We start from the raw sequence: 17,180 nt of genomic DNA on the forward strand, positions 1-17,180 counted from the left end.
CAGCTACCATAAAGATAAATGCAACTGTGTGGCAACTGCATGTGTATGTGCGTGTGTGTGTGCCTCCTTCTGCTTCAAAGATAAATGCACATGTGAAATTATAGAAGCGAAAGCCATAATCAGTGAAGGGGCCAACTGTGTCAGCACACGATCCGATTTGTTGATGGAAAAGGAGATTTGCTTTTTAACTTGTCAGTGAGATAGATAGAATGCATCAGGTGGCTGTACGATGATGTATAGATGGTGTCCCTTGTAACTTGTGCCAGAATTGAAAAATATGCGAGTGCCACATAGCTCGACAAAACCAGGGTAACATTGCTTGCCGACACTTGGAGCAAGTTAAACAATATTTGTATTTTGCCTAATTACATGAATTAGTTATTATTAATTCACTTTTTAAGTATAATAATCAGAGCAAGACTCTCAATCAGAAAATTGTAGGCCATCATGAAAAATTCCCGATCCATCTTTTTGCTGCTGAATACATAAAAGTTCTTCCAAGCATTAAAGAAAGCCCGCAAAACACAAAAAAGAGCCATGCGACTAGTCACGCGGCACTTTTCGCATGCTCTTGCAAGGTTTCTTTCAGGCTTAGAAAAAAGTGCAGGAAATAAGGCCCGGAATGGGGGAATTCTTGGAAATCAGATGTTTTTGTCATAATATTTTATGCATGGTATGTTGGGATGAGTCGGGTATTTTCTACACTATGTTTGTAAAAGTGAATTGCTTTTGTTCGTAATGTCACCCATTCACCACTTTCGCACATTTCACCTCTACATAAAGTTTTCCTATAGGGTGACATATGCTTGTATTTACTTTTTTCAGCTGATGCCCGTACGGTGGACCTTCGAAGATTAACTGCTGCTACTTACCTCATGCCACAACATTGGATGCACACGCCAAAAGCCCGGAACGAGCATTAATAAACATTTCCTCATTTCACAAGGCAAGACTTCCGTCTACTTTATGAAATTGCATGTTGTACAGAAAACAGATTCGATGGAGGCTTGTAAAGATCGCTTGCAATCATATTTACTTTACTAAATAAAAAAAAAAAACAATTCCTCGCTAAGACAGTGCATGGTTGAGCAGTAGAAGCAAAAATAAAATGCTGCGGCGATCAGCGCAGCCGGCGTCATGCGTACCAGCTATAGTCAAGTACAACTTAAGGCAGCAGAGGCCCCGCCCCGCCCATATGACCCAAGCATGGCAGTCGATTGCCTCCGCGACTAAAGAAATAGTCCTGCTGACCAGTGTTGCCAGGTTTGGCTATATATAGCCAAATTGGGCCACGGAAAAAAAATTTTGAAAAAAATTTTGGGCTACTGAAAATCTGCGACTTGGCTTTGTTTGGGCTATAAGTGGCGCCCTAATCCACGCTCCAGAGGTGGTTCTGATCAAGTAGAAACAAATCTCGAAGGCTATGTTTTAGCTGGCTGAGCAGGCCACGTGGCTGTGCGTGTGTGCGTGCTCGAAATGACGCCTCCCCTTCCCTTCCCTCTGTGCGCTGTTGTCTGAGCCGGTAGCTTTGACCTTTGATGCACTTAAACTTACACCCCGCTTGACCGTTATGCACCCGATCCCCGGGCATCGGGATGAACCTGGGAGTAGTGAGTTTTTCACAGTACACTGTACTAACATGCTCAGGAAGGGAGAGCAATAACATAGGGTCGGGGCTGTCGGGCGATCGTGGCGCCGACATGAAATAAGGGAAGCACGGGTGGATGACACGCCCCAATGTGTTCATGGCCATGTCTTAATTCTGGGTGAAGTATCGCGCTGGGCACAGCTTTCGACCTACTCCACGTATCTCGCGCGAAGCTTTACTGCAATTTTCCTTCTTCTGCTAGATGAATTTTTGTTCGTGCTTACATTCGAGATTCATTTCGATAGGTTGGACGTAAGATCGGATCGTTCTGAAAGAGGAGAATCCAAACATGGGGAAGTGGGCCAAGTATGCGAGAACGTATAAAAAAGAATGGGAGCAAGACCCCGAGCCAAACGTGGGTTCTAGTGCTTTAACTTCTAGATGGTTTGCCCGTAACATCACGGATGCAGATACTCATTCTGCTAATATCGAAACATATTTGCTACCATGACATCAGTGCACCACGTCACATGAACTTCACCCACCGTGTTAGCTTAGCTTGTGAGGTGTTGCGCTGCTGGCTCGAGGACGTGGGTTTGATTCCCGGCCATGGTGGCCGTATTTCGATCAAGGCGAAATGCAGGAACACTTGTGTACTTAGATTTAGGTGTACGTTAAAGAACCCAAGGTGGCTAAACTTAATCCGGAGTCCCCCACTACGTCATGCTTCCTAATCATATTGTGGTTTTGGCACGTAAAACCCAGAAATTATTAGAGAGTTTTAGAATAGGGGCCTCAAACGTTTTGGGGCCCCAAAGAAATAGCGTCGAAGCTACTGTGCATATGCAAGACGCAAACTGTGTTTGGATTTTGCGTCAGGCACGCTATTTCATCGATTTAGTGGGAGCCCCAAAAGCTGCCCCAAAAGCTTTTGTCAACAAACATGGCGGCACCCATCGAAGCGATGGCTCTAACCTTGTACCAAACAGGGCCGCTATTTTGTAGCGATGCCTTTAAAGTAATAATGCCTTTTCGCACTTATCGCGCTTTGTCAGTGGTCAGAGCGACGGTCCGCTCACGATATCAACATTGATAATGCGAGCGGACCGTCGCTCTGACCACTGACAAAGCGCGATAAGCGCGAAAAGGCATTATGACATTAAAGGCATCGCTACAAAATACCGGCCCTGGGCTCGATTCGTGGTAACACGTGAAGTTTGTAAGCTAGGAGAAGCGATTGCGATTATCACTTTCTCTCAACTAACATGTGTAATGAAGATTGATTCATTAGACGCCACTGATTTCGAATTCATGACTTGTAGGCCTGACACGGATTGACTTGGCTGGGTGAAGATACGGAAAGCTGGTTACTCAAAACTAAACGCAACAAGTTGCTTGTTGCTAATAGAATGAAACACTAAGATCTAAATTACTCTTCTTATCATAAAATGGTATATTTTATTTTAATATTTATGCCCCAACGCTAACACCCACAAAGCTCTTTGGGGCCCCAAACTTTGGGGGCTCCTATTCTAAAACTTTATTAGCACATCAACATGGTTTGCTTTTTGACAGTAACCAGTTTTCACAGCATAACCACTGTAATTCATTTGTTGTTTACCTTTGCTCTTAGTGCGCCGTCGCGGCTTTTACCATTTCGAGCGAATTACGTTCGGGATGTGCTCGTCGCCGAATACAACTGTGCGCTTCTTACACTGCTGGTGTGCCGTTTTGCGCAGTAATCTTTTAAAGCTTCGCTTACACCGATTCAGACAGCGAGTGGCATCTGTTGTCTGACACTTTCTTTTAAAGCATGTTCTTGCCGTGCTTGAGACCTAAAATGGCGGCCAGGTTGATTTAAATGAACACTATATAGAGCATGTACCACCTAACCCGGGCCAAGCTAATTAAAAAATGTCGCAGTTTCGCCCAAAGGCGAAACATCAGTTGCGATGGCAAATTAGTAGAGCTATTCGGAGTAGGGATAGTAGTTTTATCGGCTGCATAAACTTGGACGCATTCGCTTACTAACTGAATTAACAAGCGTGGTGTCAGCATGCACAAGCAAACATAAATACATCACACTCAATGACCGCAGACAACCACTGTAAAAACGCTGGCAGCAAGCGCAGCTGCCACAGCGAGCGAAGGTTCGTGCGGTCTATCGCTTCAACGAGAACTGAGCGGCGAATGCACAGCACATACAAAGGTCAGAGCCGTATGGAGATTGCTTTTAAGAGATGGTGTGGGTGACTGCCGCAGCCGGGCAAAGTACAAGCGCGGTTGTTGGCAGAGTAGAACCTACCCCCCCTCCCTCCCGTGCTGCCTTCCCCCGCTTTCCTCCTTTCGCGTGGAAGATTGAGTGGCCAGTTCCCCTTGCGCCCGGTTGCAAGATACGCATTTGGTGCCGCAGCACAGCGCCGCCCCGCCTTCCTCCCTCCCATACCCCCACGGTCCTTCGCACGACGGAATACGTCGCGTTTGCTATCCGCCGTGCGTTCGCTCTCCGTGAAAGCGCGCGTCCCCCGCGCGCTTTCACTCGCGCATAAGGCGCGCGGCGACGATTTTATTGCCCTTGAACTTCATATGGAACCTCATGGCGACGCCGACGGCAGAAATCCGCTTGAAGTGTCCATATAATTTCTGTCGCAATAAAAGTGTTCTGTGCAAGCATGATGTCGCTGTTGTTGATGTCAAGGGCTGACCATCACGGCAGCACGGACATTTTGTTACGACGGGTTGTGCAAAAATGGATTGCCATAGTCGAATGTGAAAATGTATACACAAATAAAACTGCAAATAAACATGGCTATATTTGGCTACGAACTTTTTTGCACTTTTTTTGTTTTTGGCTACATTTGGGCTACAACTTCTCTAGCTTTTGGCTACGCCGCCTCGTCGGACCTGGCAACACTGCTGCTGACGTGACTTGGCCCAGTTAGAAGCACGGGTTGCCATGTTCTCCACCAGCGGGGTCGCCGGCTGTCCAACTCATAACGTCAGTCTAGAGCGCGCGCCCATGGGTGGAGGCTCGTGTGTATCCGCCTTTGAGGGACAAATGCCGCTGCCTTCTAAAGTTGTACCCGACTATAGCGTTGAAAATGCGCGCGCCCAAAATTGAAATCGGAAGTGTGGTTCAGGTTTTCACACCAGCCACTTGGTGCGCTACAGTCAATTCGGCTGCTGAGCTCTGTGGGAGTGTCCGTTCTTCGCATGCCTTCAGAACTGCAAGGTTGCCGTCCATGATTGCATCGATAGTGGCTGCGGTTGGGCAAACAGTTGTTTCATTTTGACTCTGTGCAAAATTGTCGAGGATGAAGAGCACCGGCTATATCGTGATGTACGAACGATCTGTTGGCGACCAGCTCACTGGTGAAAAAATAGGTAATTGGGATGTGCGCGCGGTAGTGAAGAATCGCAGCTTCTGCACTGCTTGATGAGAATCGCAGCTATCTGCACTGCTTTTGAATAGAATAGAAGCATGCTGACGTGGTAAGCCTTTGTTTATTGTTTTCTTGATACCCTCAATAATTTGACATTTCATTAATTTGGACATTCTTTTCAGTCCTGTGAAATCCAAATTAACGAGGTTTTACTGAATATGTGAACATGGAATGTTTCAATAAACATCAGTTGTTAGAAGTGCTCCCGTTTGTTGCATTCTGTGCCTTACTCTGTCCCTGGCTATAAAGTGCACCCCATCCCAGTTTACAAAAAAGATACACATTTAAATTAATTAGTGTAATTATACGGAGGCAAGTAGTGCAAAAATTGGGTGGTGAAGAATAGTGAATGATGCAGAGAGCATGCCAACAATGTCAAGCAGAAGACATGCAGCAATCTGGCCCTGAACTGCCACTCTTGTGGGTGCAATTTGATGTTCACTCAAGTTGACACCATTAGAAAGCATGCACATCAGCAAGACACACGAAATTATTCAGGCCTTCAAGATACACAGCTGCAGCTTCTCCTTTGTCAGCACTTTGATAATTCAACTGCTGCATATTTCAATCACTCAATTAACCTGTAGTGCACATGCTACATCCTGCCACAAACTGCAAACTTCTTTTGTGTTTTTGGTGTGCTTTTGTACTGCTCTCCACTTCCCACTTGTGTAATCTGAATGCTGCAAAATAAGCTTCAGATGAAAGTCAACAACTGTGTCATCTGCCTTTCTTGTCCATCGTCCCGTTCTTCAGCCACTTGTCATATTAAGATACCAACTAGCCCAACCTTACATCATCCTCCAGTATTACAACCAGGGCATAGTTAAAGAAGTGCAGCTTTAGGTTTGGTTCCCTTTCTCACACTTCATCACATGCAGCTACATTCCATGTGAAACCCTAGTTTCTCTGAGCCTTTGAAGCCACCAATGAGCCTGCAATCTATACCACAGATTCTTATCATCGGACCAAGGGGTGCATGATTTGAACTTTGATCTTGGCGAGACCTTTCATTTGCACCTCTAACCTCTAGATAAACAAATTTCAGTTGTTTCAAAAAAAATTATATGAAACCATGCATGAAGCATGGTTTCATATAACCATGCTTCATGCATGGTTATATGAAAAGACCATCCAACCTCTGTTCTGAAAAGACCATCCAACCCACATGAAAATCTTTTCATGAAAAGACCATCTGTTCATGAAAAGACCATCCAACCCACAACACATATTCTATCACATCACATCAGAAAAAAAATCTAAAAGAAGAGCAAGCAGCAAACAACAAATAAGTACAACGAAACAGTGCTGCATACCAGAAAGTTCGGGGGATGGCCTGGTAACACCTTGGATGCGGCCCTTTGCCAGACTTGCTGTGTCTAAGCGATATGTGTCTTGCAGCCGGAGCAAAGCAACGGCTGCTCCTGTGAGGTCCTCCTCATCTGGGAAGCGCAGGTTGCCAGAGTGTGTTATGTTGTCCACCATTGCTGTTGTATGCATGGAAAAAGGACAAAATCATGGTAGCATAATCAAAGGCATGGAGGGTTACTTTTTTATTTTCTTTTGGTGGTTCATTTATTACTGTTCGAAGTATGCATTTATGCAACATACTTATGCCTAAAGACACAGAACTTACACTAAAGCAATAAAGCCCTGTGGCTAGATTAAGCTACGTGTTGAAAAATTGTTTTTCTATGTGACTCACTAAATTCACTCACAGAATACTCACAGCACAGAAAATAGACAAGAAACAAAAAGGACAAGAAAGATAGAAAACAACTATGCTGAAAATATCAACAGGCACACTGTATGGTTTCTGTCATCACACTGAGGCACAATGCCTTTCACAATAAAGTAACAAAGTTGTGTACATGAATATTCAGCATTTATTCATTTCAAGCAATTAAACCTGATCCCTGATTCGTGCAAGTTTAAAGAAAAGCTGCTGAGTATTTGAGGCACCTATGAGCATAATAATAAGCAGAGAGGAAAGGAGCACCTTCAAACTTTAGCAATGGACAGTGAATTGGTGGTCGGTGCTACAACACGAAAAATTTGAGCAAACATGCCATAAATATTAAAGGTAAGCTTTAGCTTGATTCTTCCCTAACCAGACATGTCATATACAGAAATTACCTCACTAGGCAACTACTGAACCAGCTTGAATGAAATTTGTTGCATTTAAAAGAAATTTCTAGTGACTGTTAGATGAAGTCACCAGAATTAATTTAGGCCTTTTAAATTTTTAAGAAAAATAGATCAAGGTCTCAAGTAGTATACCCAGGCTGTTGATACATATAAAGTACACAAAACAGAAATATTCATTAATGTGGAAAGTTGGGTGAGTTCGTGATTAATCACCATACCGTACTGGTGAAGCAGCGCACTGGCCAGGACAAGGTGGAGAGACACAAGAATACACAACACATGATGAGAAATATTTATGCAGGCTTTGCTTTTGTTGTGGAGGAACTGATGAATACAAACTGCACATCCCATCTCAACATCAGACTAAGGGTTTTGATGTCGAAAATGTGTCCTGACCAAAAGAAACAGAGCTCCAAGACAACAACACAGTATCTGCAGCTTGATGGCATGTAGTATCAGTAAAATGTGAATCACAGAACTGCACGCTGAAAATAATCTGTAATATAATATGCAAGACAAAGTAACATTATCAATGTGATAATTGGTGACCTATATACGCTTTCTTAGTGACTGCACTCCCCAAAAACCAAAGAGAGTTGAATGCAAGAAAAATACCCCAGGTCCATGCATATCTTTAGCAGTCACATATCAAACAGAGTGGACCTATTCTGTTCTTTTCTCATGTGCATCATTTCCATAGTGCTGCACCGATTCTTCAAGTCATATTTTCTGCTGATTCTTCGTTTCTGCCTTTTCAGCACAGTATTCACTGCCCTGTGCACAGTGTCTTCTGTGGGAGTCCTATTTGCTGTGGTAAGTCTTTTCTGTAACCTCTCTGCTGCTCTCTCAGGCTCCAGGTACACATCTCTACACTTTATGTGAGTTGTGCTCATTGTTTTTCTGTCTACTGTGCTTGCCAGGTTCAGTCTGTTGCTGCCCGCTGTTCTTGGTGTTCCTCTAGACTTCGCATACTTCTTAGGTGGTGCCATCATGGAAGCTGCGAGTACATCCTGTGCAGCTGGTTTTATAAACACGTGTGACATCACATCTTTCGCAGCTGTGCACCTTATGTTCTTTTCAAAAGCACCCCGTTCTTTTAGCACACAGCTGTGATACATGAGAGTTGGAGCGATGAACACAAATAAGCTTGGAAGCCCCTTTGATCTTGAGTGTATCTAGCCCCACTGTGACCTTTCTGATATACCTACTGCTCGGTGCAGCCAGGGCAAAGAGGCTGTACAGAAGCAAGCTCGGTAGTGCCCTACACAGCTTCGTGGTAAAAGCTCCGTACCTGTGACTAGCTTCCTACATTCCACTTTGCTGAAAGTTAGCTGTTTCTCAAGTTCCTTCTGGCACTTTGGATCAAATATTTCCTTGGGAATTCTGTCATGCAGTATTCCTTTCTTGGTGTATACCTTTTACTTAGTTCCTTTAATACATGAAATCACGAGCCACAAGAAAGGTTTCAGCCCTTAAAATAATTACTTGATTTGCTGGTACATTTTCTTGATGATGTATGAAGACATCCACAAGGTATCTAGCTCTTTCTGATGGGTCGTCAGGAGCACTCCAAACACTCAAAAAGACCCCTTATGATAGCTTGCACAGACTTTGGCAGCGCTGGTTTGGCACTCACTGCAGCTCGCTTGGTCGCCACCTATGCTGCTCCTCATTTGGAGGGCTGATGCAGAAGCAAAGACGACGACCGAACGAGCCGGAGCAAGTGTCAAAACCTCACAATGGCCTGCTCCCGCATGACCACTTTCTGCGTCCTGACGTCACAACACAGTAACATCCTGGGAAACTGTTGCATCTGTACAGCCGTAGTTGGCTGCCGATGATTCATTACACAACAGGAAACAGGAACATAATAGTAGACAGTAGTCCAGGCGTCGGAGCAAACACTGGCGAGGCAGACGCAACAGAAAGAAACTGAAACTGGCTGTAGAAAAGCTATTATATTAAATTATTTAGAATGCTCTGAGGCCTGCAAGTATTTTTATAGGGTTTAGAGGGCCCCAGACCTCCATTAAATGCAAAACTTGAAGAGTAAAAACTGTCATGTCAGCATGCCTTTAAATGTCCAGCTACATTTTATTTTAAGCTTTCAAGACAATTTCTTGTGACTCCGACAATTACCTCAGCTATATTATAATTTCCCTTACATATCACACAAGCAGGTCTCAGCATTAGTGCACAGCCTTGTCTTGGTCTGGCTTGTAATTCTTGAGCAACAAATTAGAATGCTTGGTGGTCATGCAGAAACATTTTGTGTCGTGCATTTTTTAGGGACACTGTTGACTACATTTAGTCACACTAACATTTCCACTGGAAAATCCTCTGGACGGACATGTTCAGTTCATTTTCTAGCTCACAAATGCCACTTTTTTTTTTTTAGCTTCTGTGACGGCAATGTCCATTGCCTGGTGTTTTCGAAGTGTAAGCATCCACTCCGGGGCTGCTCCATAATTGCTGCCTCCCACCCATCGTGCCTGCTGTTGGAACCCTTTCCCTCCTTTGACGACTGGGCAATCTCACCAGCTGTGAGCGGTGAACATCTTGTGTCACGTGCCTCACCACAGTGGCACAGGTGGCAGTTGAACAAAAAGATGAATGAATGAACACATTCTCGTCATTTCATAGCTTGCAACTGCTGTCTGCAGTAGAGGTGTATAAAATTTCTACTAACCCTTTCCTTCCGTGTTCAACATGAGTCTTGAGACAGTCTTCCAATCGGCAGTGAGCTTCTTTACAAGCAGGAATGCGTTGACAGGATTGGAGACGAACTCATCACCATCTCTGCTGGCAGCCTTGTGCAGCTGGCTGAATTCTTGCCTAAGCCTAAACAAAATAAAATTAATACGAAATATTAATAATGAGATGAACATTGAACAAGACCAACCAACTTGTCTGGTTAATATACAGTTTTAAGCAGCAAACGTGGCTGCAAAAAGCAGCAAGCTGCACTAAATTGGCAGCTCTTAGAGCGACATAACTCAGTCTACAGAAGTTTTAAATATTCAAGTACATCAAAATGGCAAACATGATAAACCACAATTATAATACTGCCATACTACCCAATTGATGTAACTTCTTCCATTTAAAAACCCCTCTAATGGCACATACTGAAAGAAAAATTTCAAAGCAAGGATGGGTATAGTGATTCACAGAGGTTTTTACTAAGCTCCGATGCACAGAACTTAGGCCAACTGCTGTAACAAATAATGCATTCACAGTTACCTGCCTACAAATATTATCTCTGAATCTTGTAAGAATAAAGTTGCGAGCATTGCCAAACACACATCTACAGAAAAGAGTGTAAAAGCCATCCTGTGGTTCATCATAGACAAAAAAAAAAAAAATAGTGCAGAAGCAGACGTCAGCTTTCCAGACATTATATAACAAGTAGCATATAATAATTTGCTAGGAGTCCCCATGAAACTTATCTGCCATTTAACACATTTTTCTACCCAGAGAGAGAGAGAGAGAGAAAGAGAGAGAGGGTGAAGAAAAAGGCCATTTGAACAATGAGAAGACACATGAAAAGCAACTTACTTCTTAATTTTTTCTAGTCTATTTTCTTCAGCGTCCAGGTAACGCTGAAGCGTCTGGACGATGGCACCTTCCGTGTGCAGAAGATTCTCGAGGTCAACCAGAGCAGTGTAAACTTCACCCTGAACTTGTGTACTCAGTATGATAAAAGAGCACGCAGCAACAAGCAGGTGCATGAATGGACGCACCATGGCCATTTCTGCACACCTAAAGAGATAAAAATATAATATTTAGCAGGAGAGGTTAAGGAAATAAGGTTAGCTAACAATTTCAAAGTAAGTTGAAAAAATATCATGTATATGAACCACGGAGCTAGTAATAAGTTAATGTGCCTCTTAATAAAACCTCTGCGCTTATGCTATATGCAACTTTTGATACTGTAACTGTGGTAAAATAAATTTTAAGCAACAAATAGCATTTATTAGTATATTTCACAGTTATGTAACCATAGCTACACTGCTAGTTTACTTTAATTGTAGCTTTCATGACTCGGGCTGAGCAACAGTATCAATAACGTAAATGATTACCTAAGAAAGACACGTTAAGATGATATTTATTCTATGAATATGCGAAGATTTTTGAATAAATGTTAATGATGTAAAAAAAGCACAAAGGTGCGAGATGAGAAAAGCTGAGCTGCCACTGAACTGTTTGCTTGCACTGCTGGTTACACTTTGCAATGCTGCGCTTGGCTCAGTGTAAAAAAGGAAAATTGTAGTTTTGTGCACAGGTTATACTCCTTGCATGGGCACACACAACAAATACAATCAACAAATAAATTCCTAACTTTGCGAGCTGTCAGGACAACAGCATAAAATCTATAAATTAACTAAAGAGCTGCTTATGTCATTAGTGTACTTTTTTTCTGCCAAAGAAATGCGAAGCTTCGAAAACATACTTTACCCATCTCAAAGGGGAAATACCGCTCCTCTTTAACCCTTTAACCACCAATCCTGAGCTGTACTCGTCATTGGAGTTTGTACCATATAGCCAATGACAAGTCACTCGTTGAACCCGATGTTGTGCTGCCCCCACCACCAAAGACGAGTTACGATCAGTAATTGGCTCTGGGTTAAGTTTTCAGCATTAGAGGGCATTAGAAGTGCAGAAAAAGCATGAAATCAATTCTCAAGTAATATATTTTCAGAATGAGAATGACAGAAAAATTCATAGCTGGATAAAAAAATGAGGACATTTGGTACGTTTTTCAGAAATTATTTTGGGGGTAAAAGGGCCCCTCAATAGGCACCACCGAAAAATTTGCTTATTACACTAGATGTTACAAAGCACCATCCAGGGAGTGCTCTACTACAAGAATTTTTGAACAGGGTTGAGTAGTAACTGAGATAGAAGCAAATGAAATGCCATGGGGCCATGGTGCAAGGAGGGTAAGGAGGCAAGCTACATCCGCAGGCATTTTTTCCAACTGCGTCGACGAAAGCCCACGAGCAACATTCCTCTCCTGCCTTTTTTCGTGTCCCCAGGACGTTACCTCACGCCCCCCCCCCCCCCCTCTTTTTCTGTCTCCCTTTTCTTGCTGTGTGGTGCATTTCCAGAGGTAGTTCTGTGTGCTCGGCATTTCTGCACTGCACATGCTATACGTGTAGTGTCGTCGGCTGAGAGGAAGAGTTGCTCCTCTTCAGGAAGGGCACACAAGCTCTCACTTTATTTTCAGCTGTTTTGCAGTGCAAATCAGTAATACCTTGCAGTACCAATCATCACCATGTGACCGATCGGCTTTTACTCACAATTTACTCATAACATTGTAAAACTGATAACCACAAACTGTACTTATTATAGTGTAGTCACTAATGCCAACATGATTTCAATCAAAATGAGTCATCTGTTGTTTGATAAAAGGGAATATTGTCATCCACCTGAGAGTAACACGTAGCAACAAAGGAAACCCCTACAGGTTCTTAAGAAAGAAAGTTTCGCAGTTAAAAAAAAATTAATCCTGATCTGGTGATCGAATCAGAACTTGTATTGTCGACTGATTCAGCCTTGCTCTGCTATCTACTAACCTCCTGGTTCACTCAAATGGTAAAGCAACTGCCCCAGAAGAGCGTTGCTCCCAGGTTTGATCCCCCAGATCAGGATGAATTTATCTTCAACTGTAAAGCTTTCTGAGAAACCCATATGGGTTTGCTTTGTAGCTTCTTGCTAATGTCATCAGGATGGAAATATTTTTTTTACTATCATGAAACTTCTTCCACCTTGCGGATTTCCACAGAACTAATTTGGCATCATTTATTGTTTACATCTGTATCATGCCTTTTTGTCACACAAGCATGAACTTCTTTAGCAAGGCTTCTACAATGCCTGTAAATGCATACTTTCAGATGCAAAATTATCATGAGGGAGGGGGCCATTTGGACACAATGACTCTTGCTGCTGGTTCAGATAAACTTTTTGGGTAAGATTTCAGACAGGAAGGGAGCTGCATCTTGAACTGGCAACCATGTCTATTCTTTAGTCAAGTCTCTATGGATAAATACATGACTTCTTGTGCTGCACCGCACTATGAAGAAATAGTATTATGTGACCATCAAGGCTGAGTGACAGCAGCCTGCATAGACTTTTCTTTAAATGGATAAATTGAACAATTTCACCTGTGGATTACACAGCTGTAAGCTTTTTGTAAGTTTCCACTGTGATGACGCATGCTTTCCGATGGATGAAAAAGTCACGAACACCACCTCACATGTCACACATGGAAAATAGACAACTATGCATACAAATTGGATGGTAAAAAAGTCCCATGCCGCATTTTAATTTTGCACCTACATGGGATGTTTGTAACTCTTTCCATATTATTTATAAATGCACAGACATGTAGAAATTATTTTTTGACAGCCACGGACTGCGCTGAACAAAGCTTGGCACAGATAATGAGCAAGAATAATATCTTTTTAAACTAACTCTGAACATGTTCAAAATGTCCAGCAATATAACAGCAAGGCAGAAGAGTTCAGATTCAATGAAGGAAATCTCCATGATGCACTTGGCCAACATGACAAGGTTCAATGATGTCTAATAAGCTCATTCGAGAATTTGCTTGGCATGGAAAGTTAGCAAACCTCCAGTATCAAATCAATCTTGGCTTGAAGAGACATGCCTAACAAGACTGTAAAGAGCCGATACGAGGCATGCCCCCAAATTCTCTTTGCGACACCTTTGCAGCGGGTGGTGCACAACACATTCCAGGTGAGCTGTTTGCACTTTTCATACTCAGATAAGGGGCCATTTAGTTTACAGACCATTATTGCTTCACATGGTGATCTCTACCAACTACAGTTTGAAATTGTGTAACCATGTTTCTTAATACTGGTCCCAGGCTAAAACCAACCTCAAGTGAGCCATACCTCCCAAGTGCTGAAAAGGGTGTCAATATTTCCTTTAAACTCCTGTGGCCTTCCCTTACAGACTTTCATTAAGAGAGTGAGAAAAAAAAAGGGAAAAAAAAGAAAGAAAGAAAAATAAGTGACTGTGCTTGGTTGGACCAACATATTAACAAACTGAAAGTTATGCAGTACTTTCCAAAGCTAAAAAAACTTTTACTGCAAGGCATGGCAGTTTTGCGCAGCACGTGAATGGGTTTAGTAAAAATACAGAGCCATTCACACGCTGCGCTAAACACCGCCATGCACTATTACCAACTTGCCCGAGCTTCCACCCTTATTGTACGCTGCAAGTCAGGTTTTTACATGTTTTCTTTCTTTTTTTTTTTCCTTATTGTGTGAAGAAACAATGACCTCCTCGCAAAACAGTGCACAATAAGGTAACTAAATGCCTTGGAAGATAACATTTATGACCCATGATCTAAGTACCTTTACTTTTGATTAAAAATTATATGCATTTAAGGAATACACAAAACAATACTGCATGGATGAGGGCAACAATCTTCCAGAATAATGGTATCCTCGAGCACGTCGGTGTTACGATGATGATAACTAATATTGTCTTACCCTTTGTATCGGATGATTGACAACTTGAATTTGGCACTCGCTTAATGATAATAATAACGTTATAAACGCCATAGGACCGCATTACTTCGATCATCCTTCAGCTCATGGGGGCTCCACCTAAAAGTATTCTCATCCTTTTCTTTCTTTCTTTTTTTTTTTTTTTTTCATTAGGCGATAATGTAGTGGGGGCTTTTGAATGGGGGACAATCACATCGTACTCTTTACAGCCTCTTGTTCTTGGGCCAATGTCAATTTCACATGCCCTGGAATGCGTCCGATGCCATATGAAAACACCATTTAACACTGGCTTTCCTTTTGCTACACTGCGTGATGTAGGCATTTTATTTGTACTTTGACGCTGTTAGTCAGGATCCAAATTGGGCTTGAGCCTTTCCGCACGTAATGCAGCCCTTTACAATTGGTATATACTGCTGCTCGAACATCAGACTCATTTATTACGTAAATAACTATTATTTTTGTAAATGTGCTGCGTCAATTCTGACTCTTGTGCAAGAATTTGAAATGTAGTTTCTCACACTCTACAAAAATCTCCGTCCACAAGTCGCTGCTCATCATTGGTGTCATGATTAACACAACGATCGCGACAAAACCGATGAACTCACGCAGGCACTACTCTCAACGGAGGATCGAATTAAGGTGCAAAAGAGGCAGTCACGGACGAAATGGTAGCTTCTACATTACCGAGAGATGTACTGTACGTACAGAGCGCAGGAGCGGACGTGCTGTCGCCTCCGAGCTAAATGGCCTCCTCACTGCCGTTTCTCTTTCAACGCAGCGAACAGCCAACGCGTATCCTGCATTTCCGTGATACAAGCTTTCTTTTCGCGATAGTACGACCTCCCAAAGCCAGCAGAGTCTACAAAATATCAATGCTCCCACATGGCACGTCACACTTTCTGGAGAATTGCACAAAAAGGCGTCTAAGAGCATCTCCACGGCGCAGATTATCTCCGTCTCTTGAGCTTCACATTTCCATCAGTTGTCAAGGCCACAAGTGGGAGATCCTTTTTCTTTAAGACGTGGCTGCATTCGTGCAGAAAAGCAGTCGTAACTATACTTACACGCGCACACTGCACAAATATTGAAGACAGTACGCTTGGAGGCGACTACGCGCACAATTCGGCAGGACACTCTCAAAGCACTTGAACTTTAGTAGAGACAAAACGACTGAAGCGGAGCGGGAGGACTACGCTTATGCACACCGCCAAAGTGCCGGCGCCCGCGCCTACTCGCTGTGGGCTGGGCCGCCGCTGCGATTGATTTCCTAGGCAATCGCGCGAGAGTGTGGCGCATTGCCAAGAGATGGCGCTCGTTTCGTTTAGGTTTTAGAGGGCAGGGAAGCTAGCAGCAAGATAGAATTTGAGGAGCGATTGCGAGAAATGGCAGAAAAGCGGTGGGCAACAGGGGCGTAGCCAGGGGTGGGGGGGGGGGGTGGGGTCATACCCCCCCGAATTTTTTCCGCAACTCCCCCCCCCCCCTTACCCACCCTTTGTTTTCATCGCTTCGCGCTGACATAATTCAGGAAACCGGTGCTACTATCACAATTTCATTCCTGGGCGCTTCCGTTTGGGTTGGTAATTTACAGCAAATCATGTCTATGGAAAAAACTGTCACGGTGTTTGTCAAGGCTTTGACACTCTGTCACTCTGTGAAGTTTTGGGCGAGAATGTGGCGGCCCCATTCTGAAGCAACAAATGCGCAACAAATGAAGCAACAAATGCGACAGCCGCATTTTAGATGATGGCGAAAACGCTCGAGGCCTGTTTACTTAGATTTAGGTGCACGTTAAAGACCCCAGGTGGTCGAAATCTCCGGTATACATTTCCGCCGCTTCCCTTCAAGTGCCGGTTAGGCCACGCTCGCGCGCGAGAAACGTCTCTTGTTTGCGATTGCGCCCCTACGGAAGGCTGGTAATTACTGTTGTGTTGTTGAATCCCAAACCAGCAATTACGGACGGCTGGTAGTTGCTGTTTTGTTGTGGAATCCCAAACCAGCAATGTACATACGAAGGGGTTGATGACAGCAGTGAAATTCCACCGACTCGCAATAGAATGCACGAAATTTGTGACAGCCGACAAGCATGAATTACTGCTGTGCGCAGTACAGCGCAAGTAAACTCTTGTTGCAGGCGCTGACAGTTCTCGTCGGAGTTCACGCGTCCTGATAAATTGATTATGTGCACTATGCACTGAACAATACCGGAGTTCATTCCTGCATCACTAGTACACCAATTGATCAATCGATATTCTGTGAGGTACAAGGTCGCTTCCTGTTTGCACCGGCGTAAGTGAAGCATAAATGAGTTGCACGCACTACTTAAAATGCGTACACATGCCATATCTATGCTGTGCGGTGAAATATTCTGTACAATTCTGAATCTGTTGACGTAAAGGCAAATGACGGCTGCACGCTCGCACACAGCGGAAGACACAGCGGCCCATGCACTTGCCGCAGGAAATG

General features: G+C 43.4%; 1 protein-coding gene across 7 annotated transcripts in view; it reads right to left on the reverse strand.

Moving 5' to 3' along the window:
* LOC119436231 (prolyl 4-hydroxylase subunit alpha-1) overlaps nucleotides 1-15,948 on the reverse strand; it is a 404,330-nt gene extending 388,382 nt beyond the window's left edge. For 4 of the 7 annotated variants that reach the window (XR_007463565.1, XM_037703025.2, XM_037703023.2 and 1 more), the window contains exons 1-4: nucleotides 15,782-15,948; nucleotides 10,735-10,938; nucleotides 9,869-10,020; nucleotides 6,348-6,518 (exon numbers count right to left, since the gene is read on the reverse strand). Coding sequence is in view for 6 of the 7 variants with exons in the window: in XM_037703025.2 (XP_037558953.1) it covers nucleotides 6,348-6,518; nucleotides 9,869-10,020; nucleotides 10,735-10,928 (517 nt within the window). In the remaining variant the exon portion in view is untranslated. Of the gene's footprint in view, nucleotides 1-6,347; nucleotides 6,519-9,868; nucleotides 10,021-10,734; nucleotides 10,939-15,322 lie in introns of all 7 variants that reach the window. The other 3 variants (XM_049656427.1, XM_049656424.1, XM_037703024.2) reach the window with 3 other exon arrangements.
* Between the last annotated feature and the right edge of the window lie 1,232 nt (nucleotides 15,949-17,180).

Source organism: Dermacentor silvarum, chromosome 1, assembly GCF_013339745.2.
Source record: "Dermacentor silvarum isolate Dsil-2018 chromosome 1, BIME_Dsil_1.4, whole genome shotgun sequence".
In the NCBI taxonomy this organism is placed as follows: Eukaryota; Metazoa; Arthropoda; class Arachnida; order Ixodida; family Ixodidae; genus Dermacentor; species Dermacentor silvarum.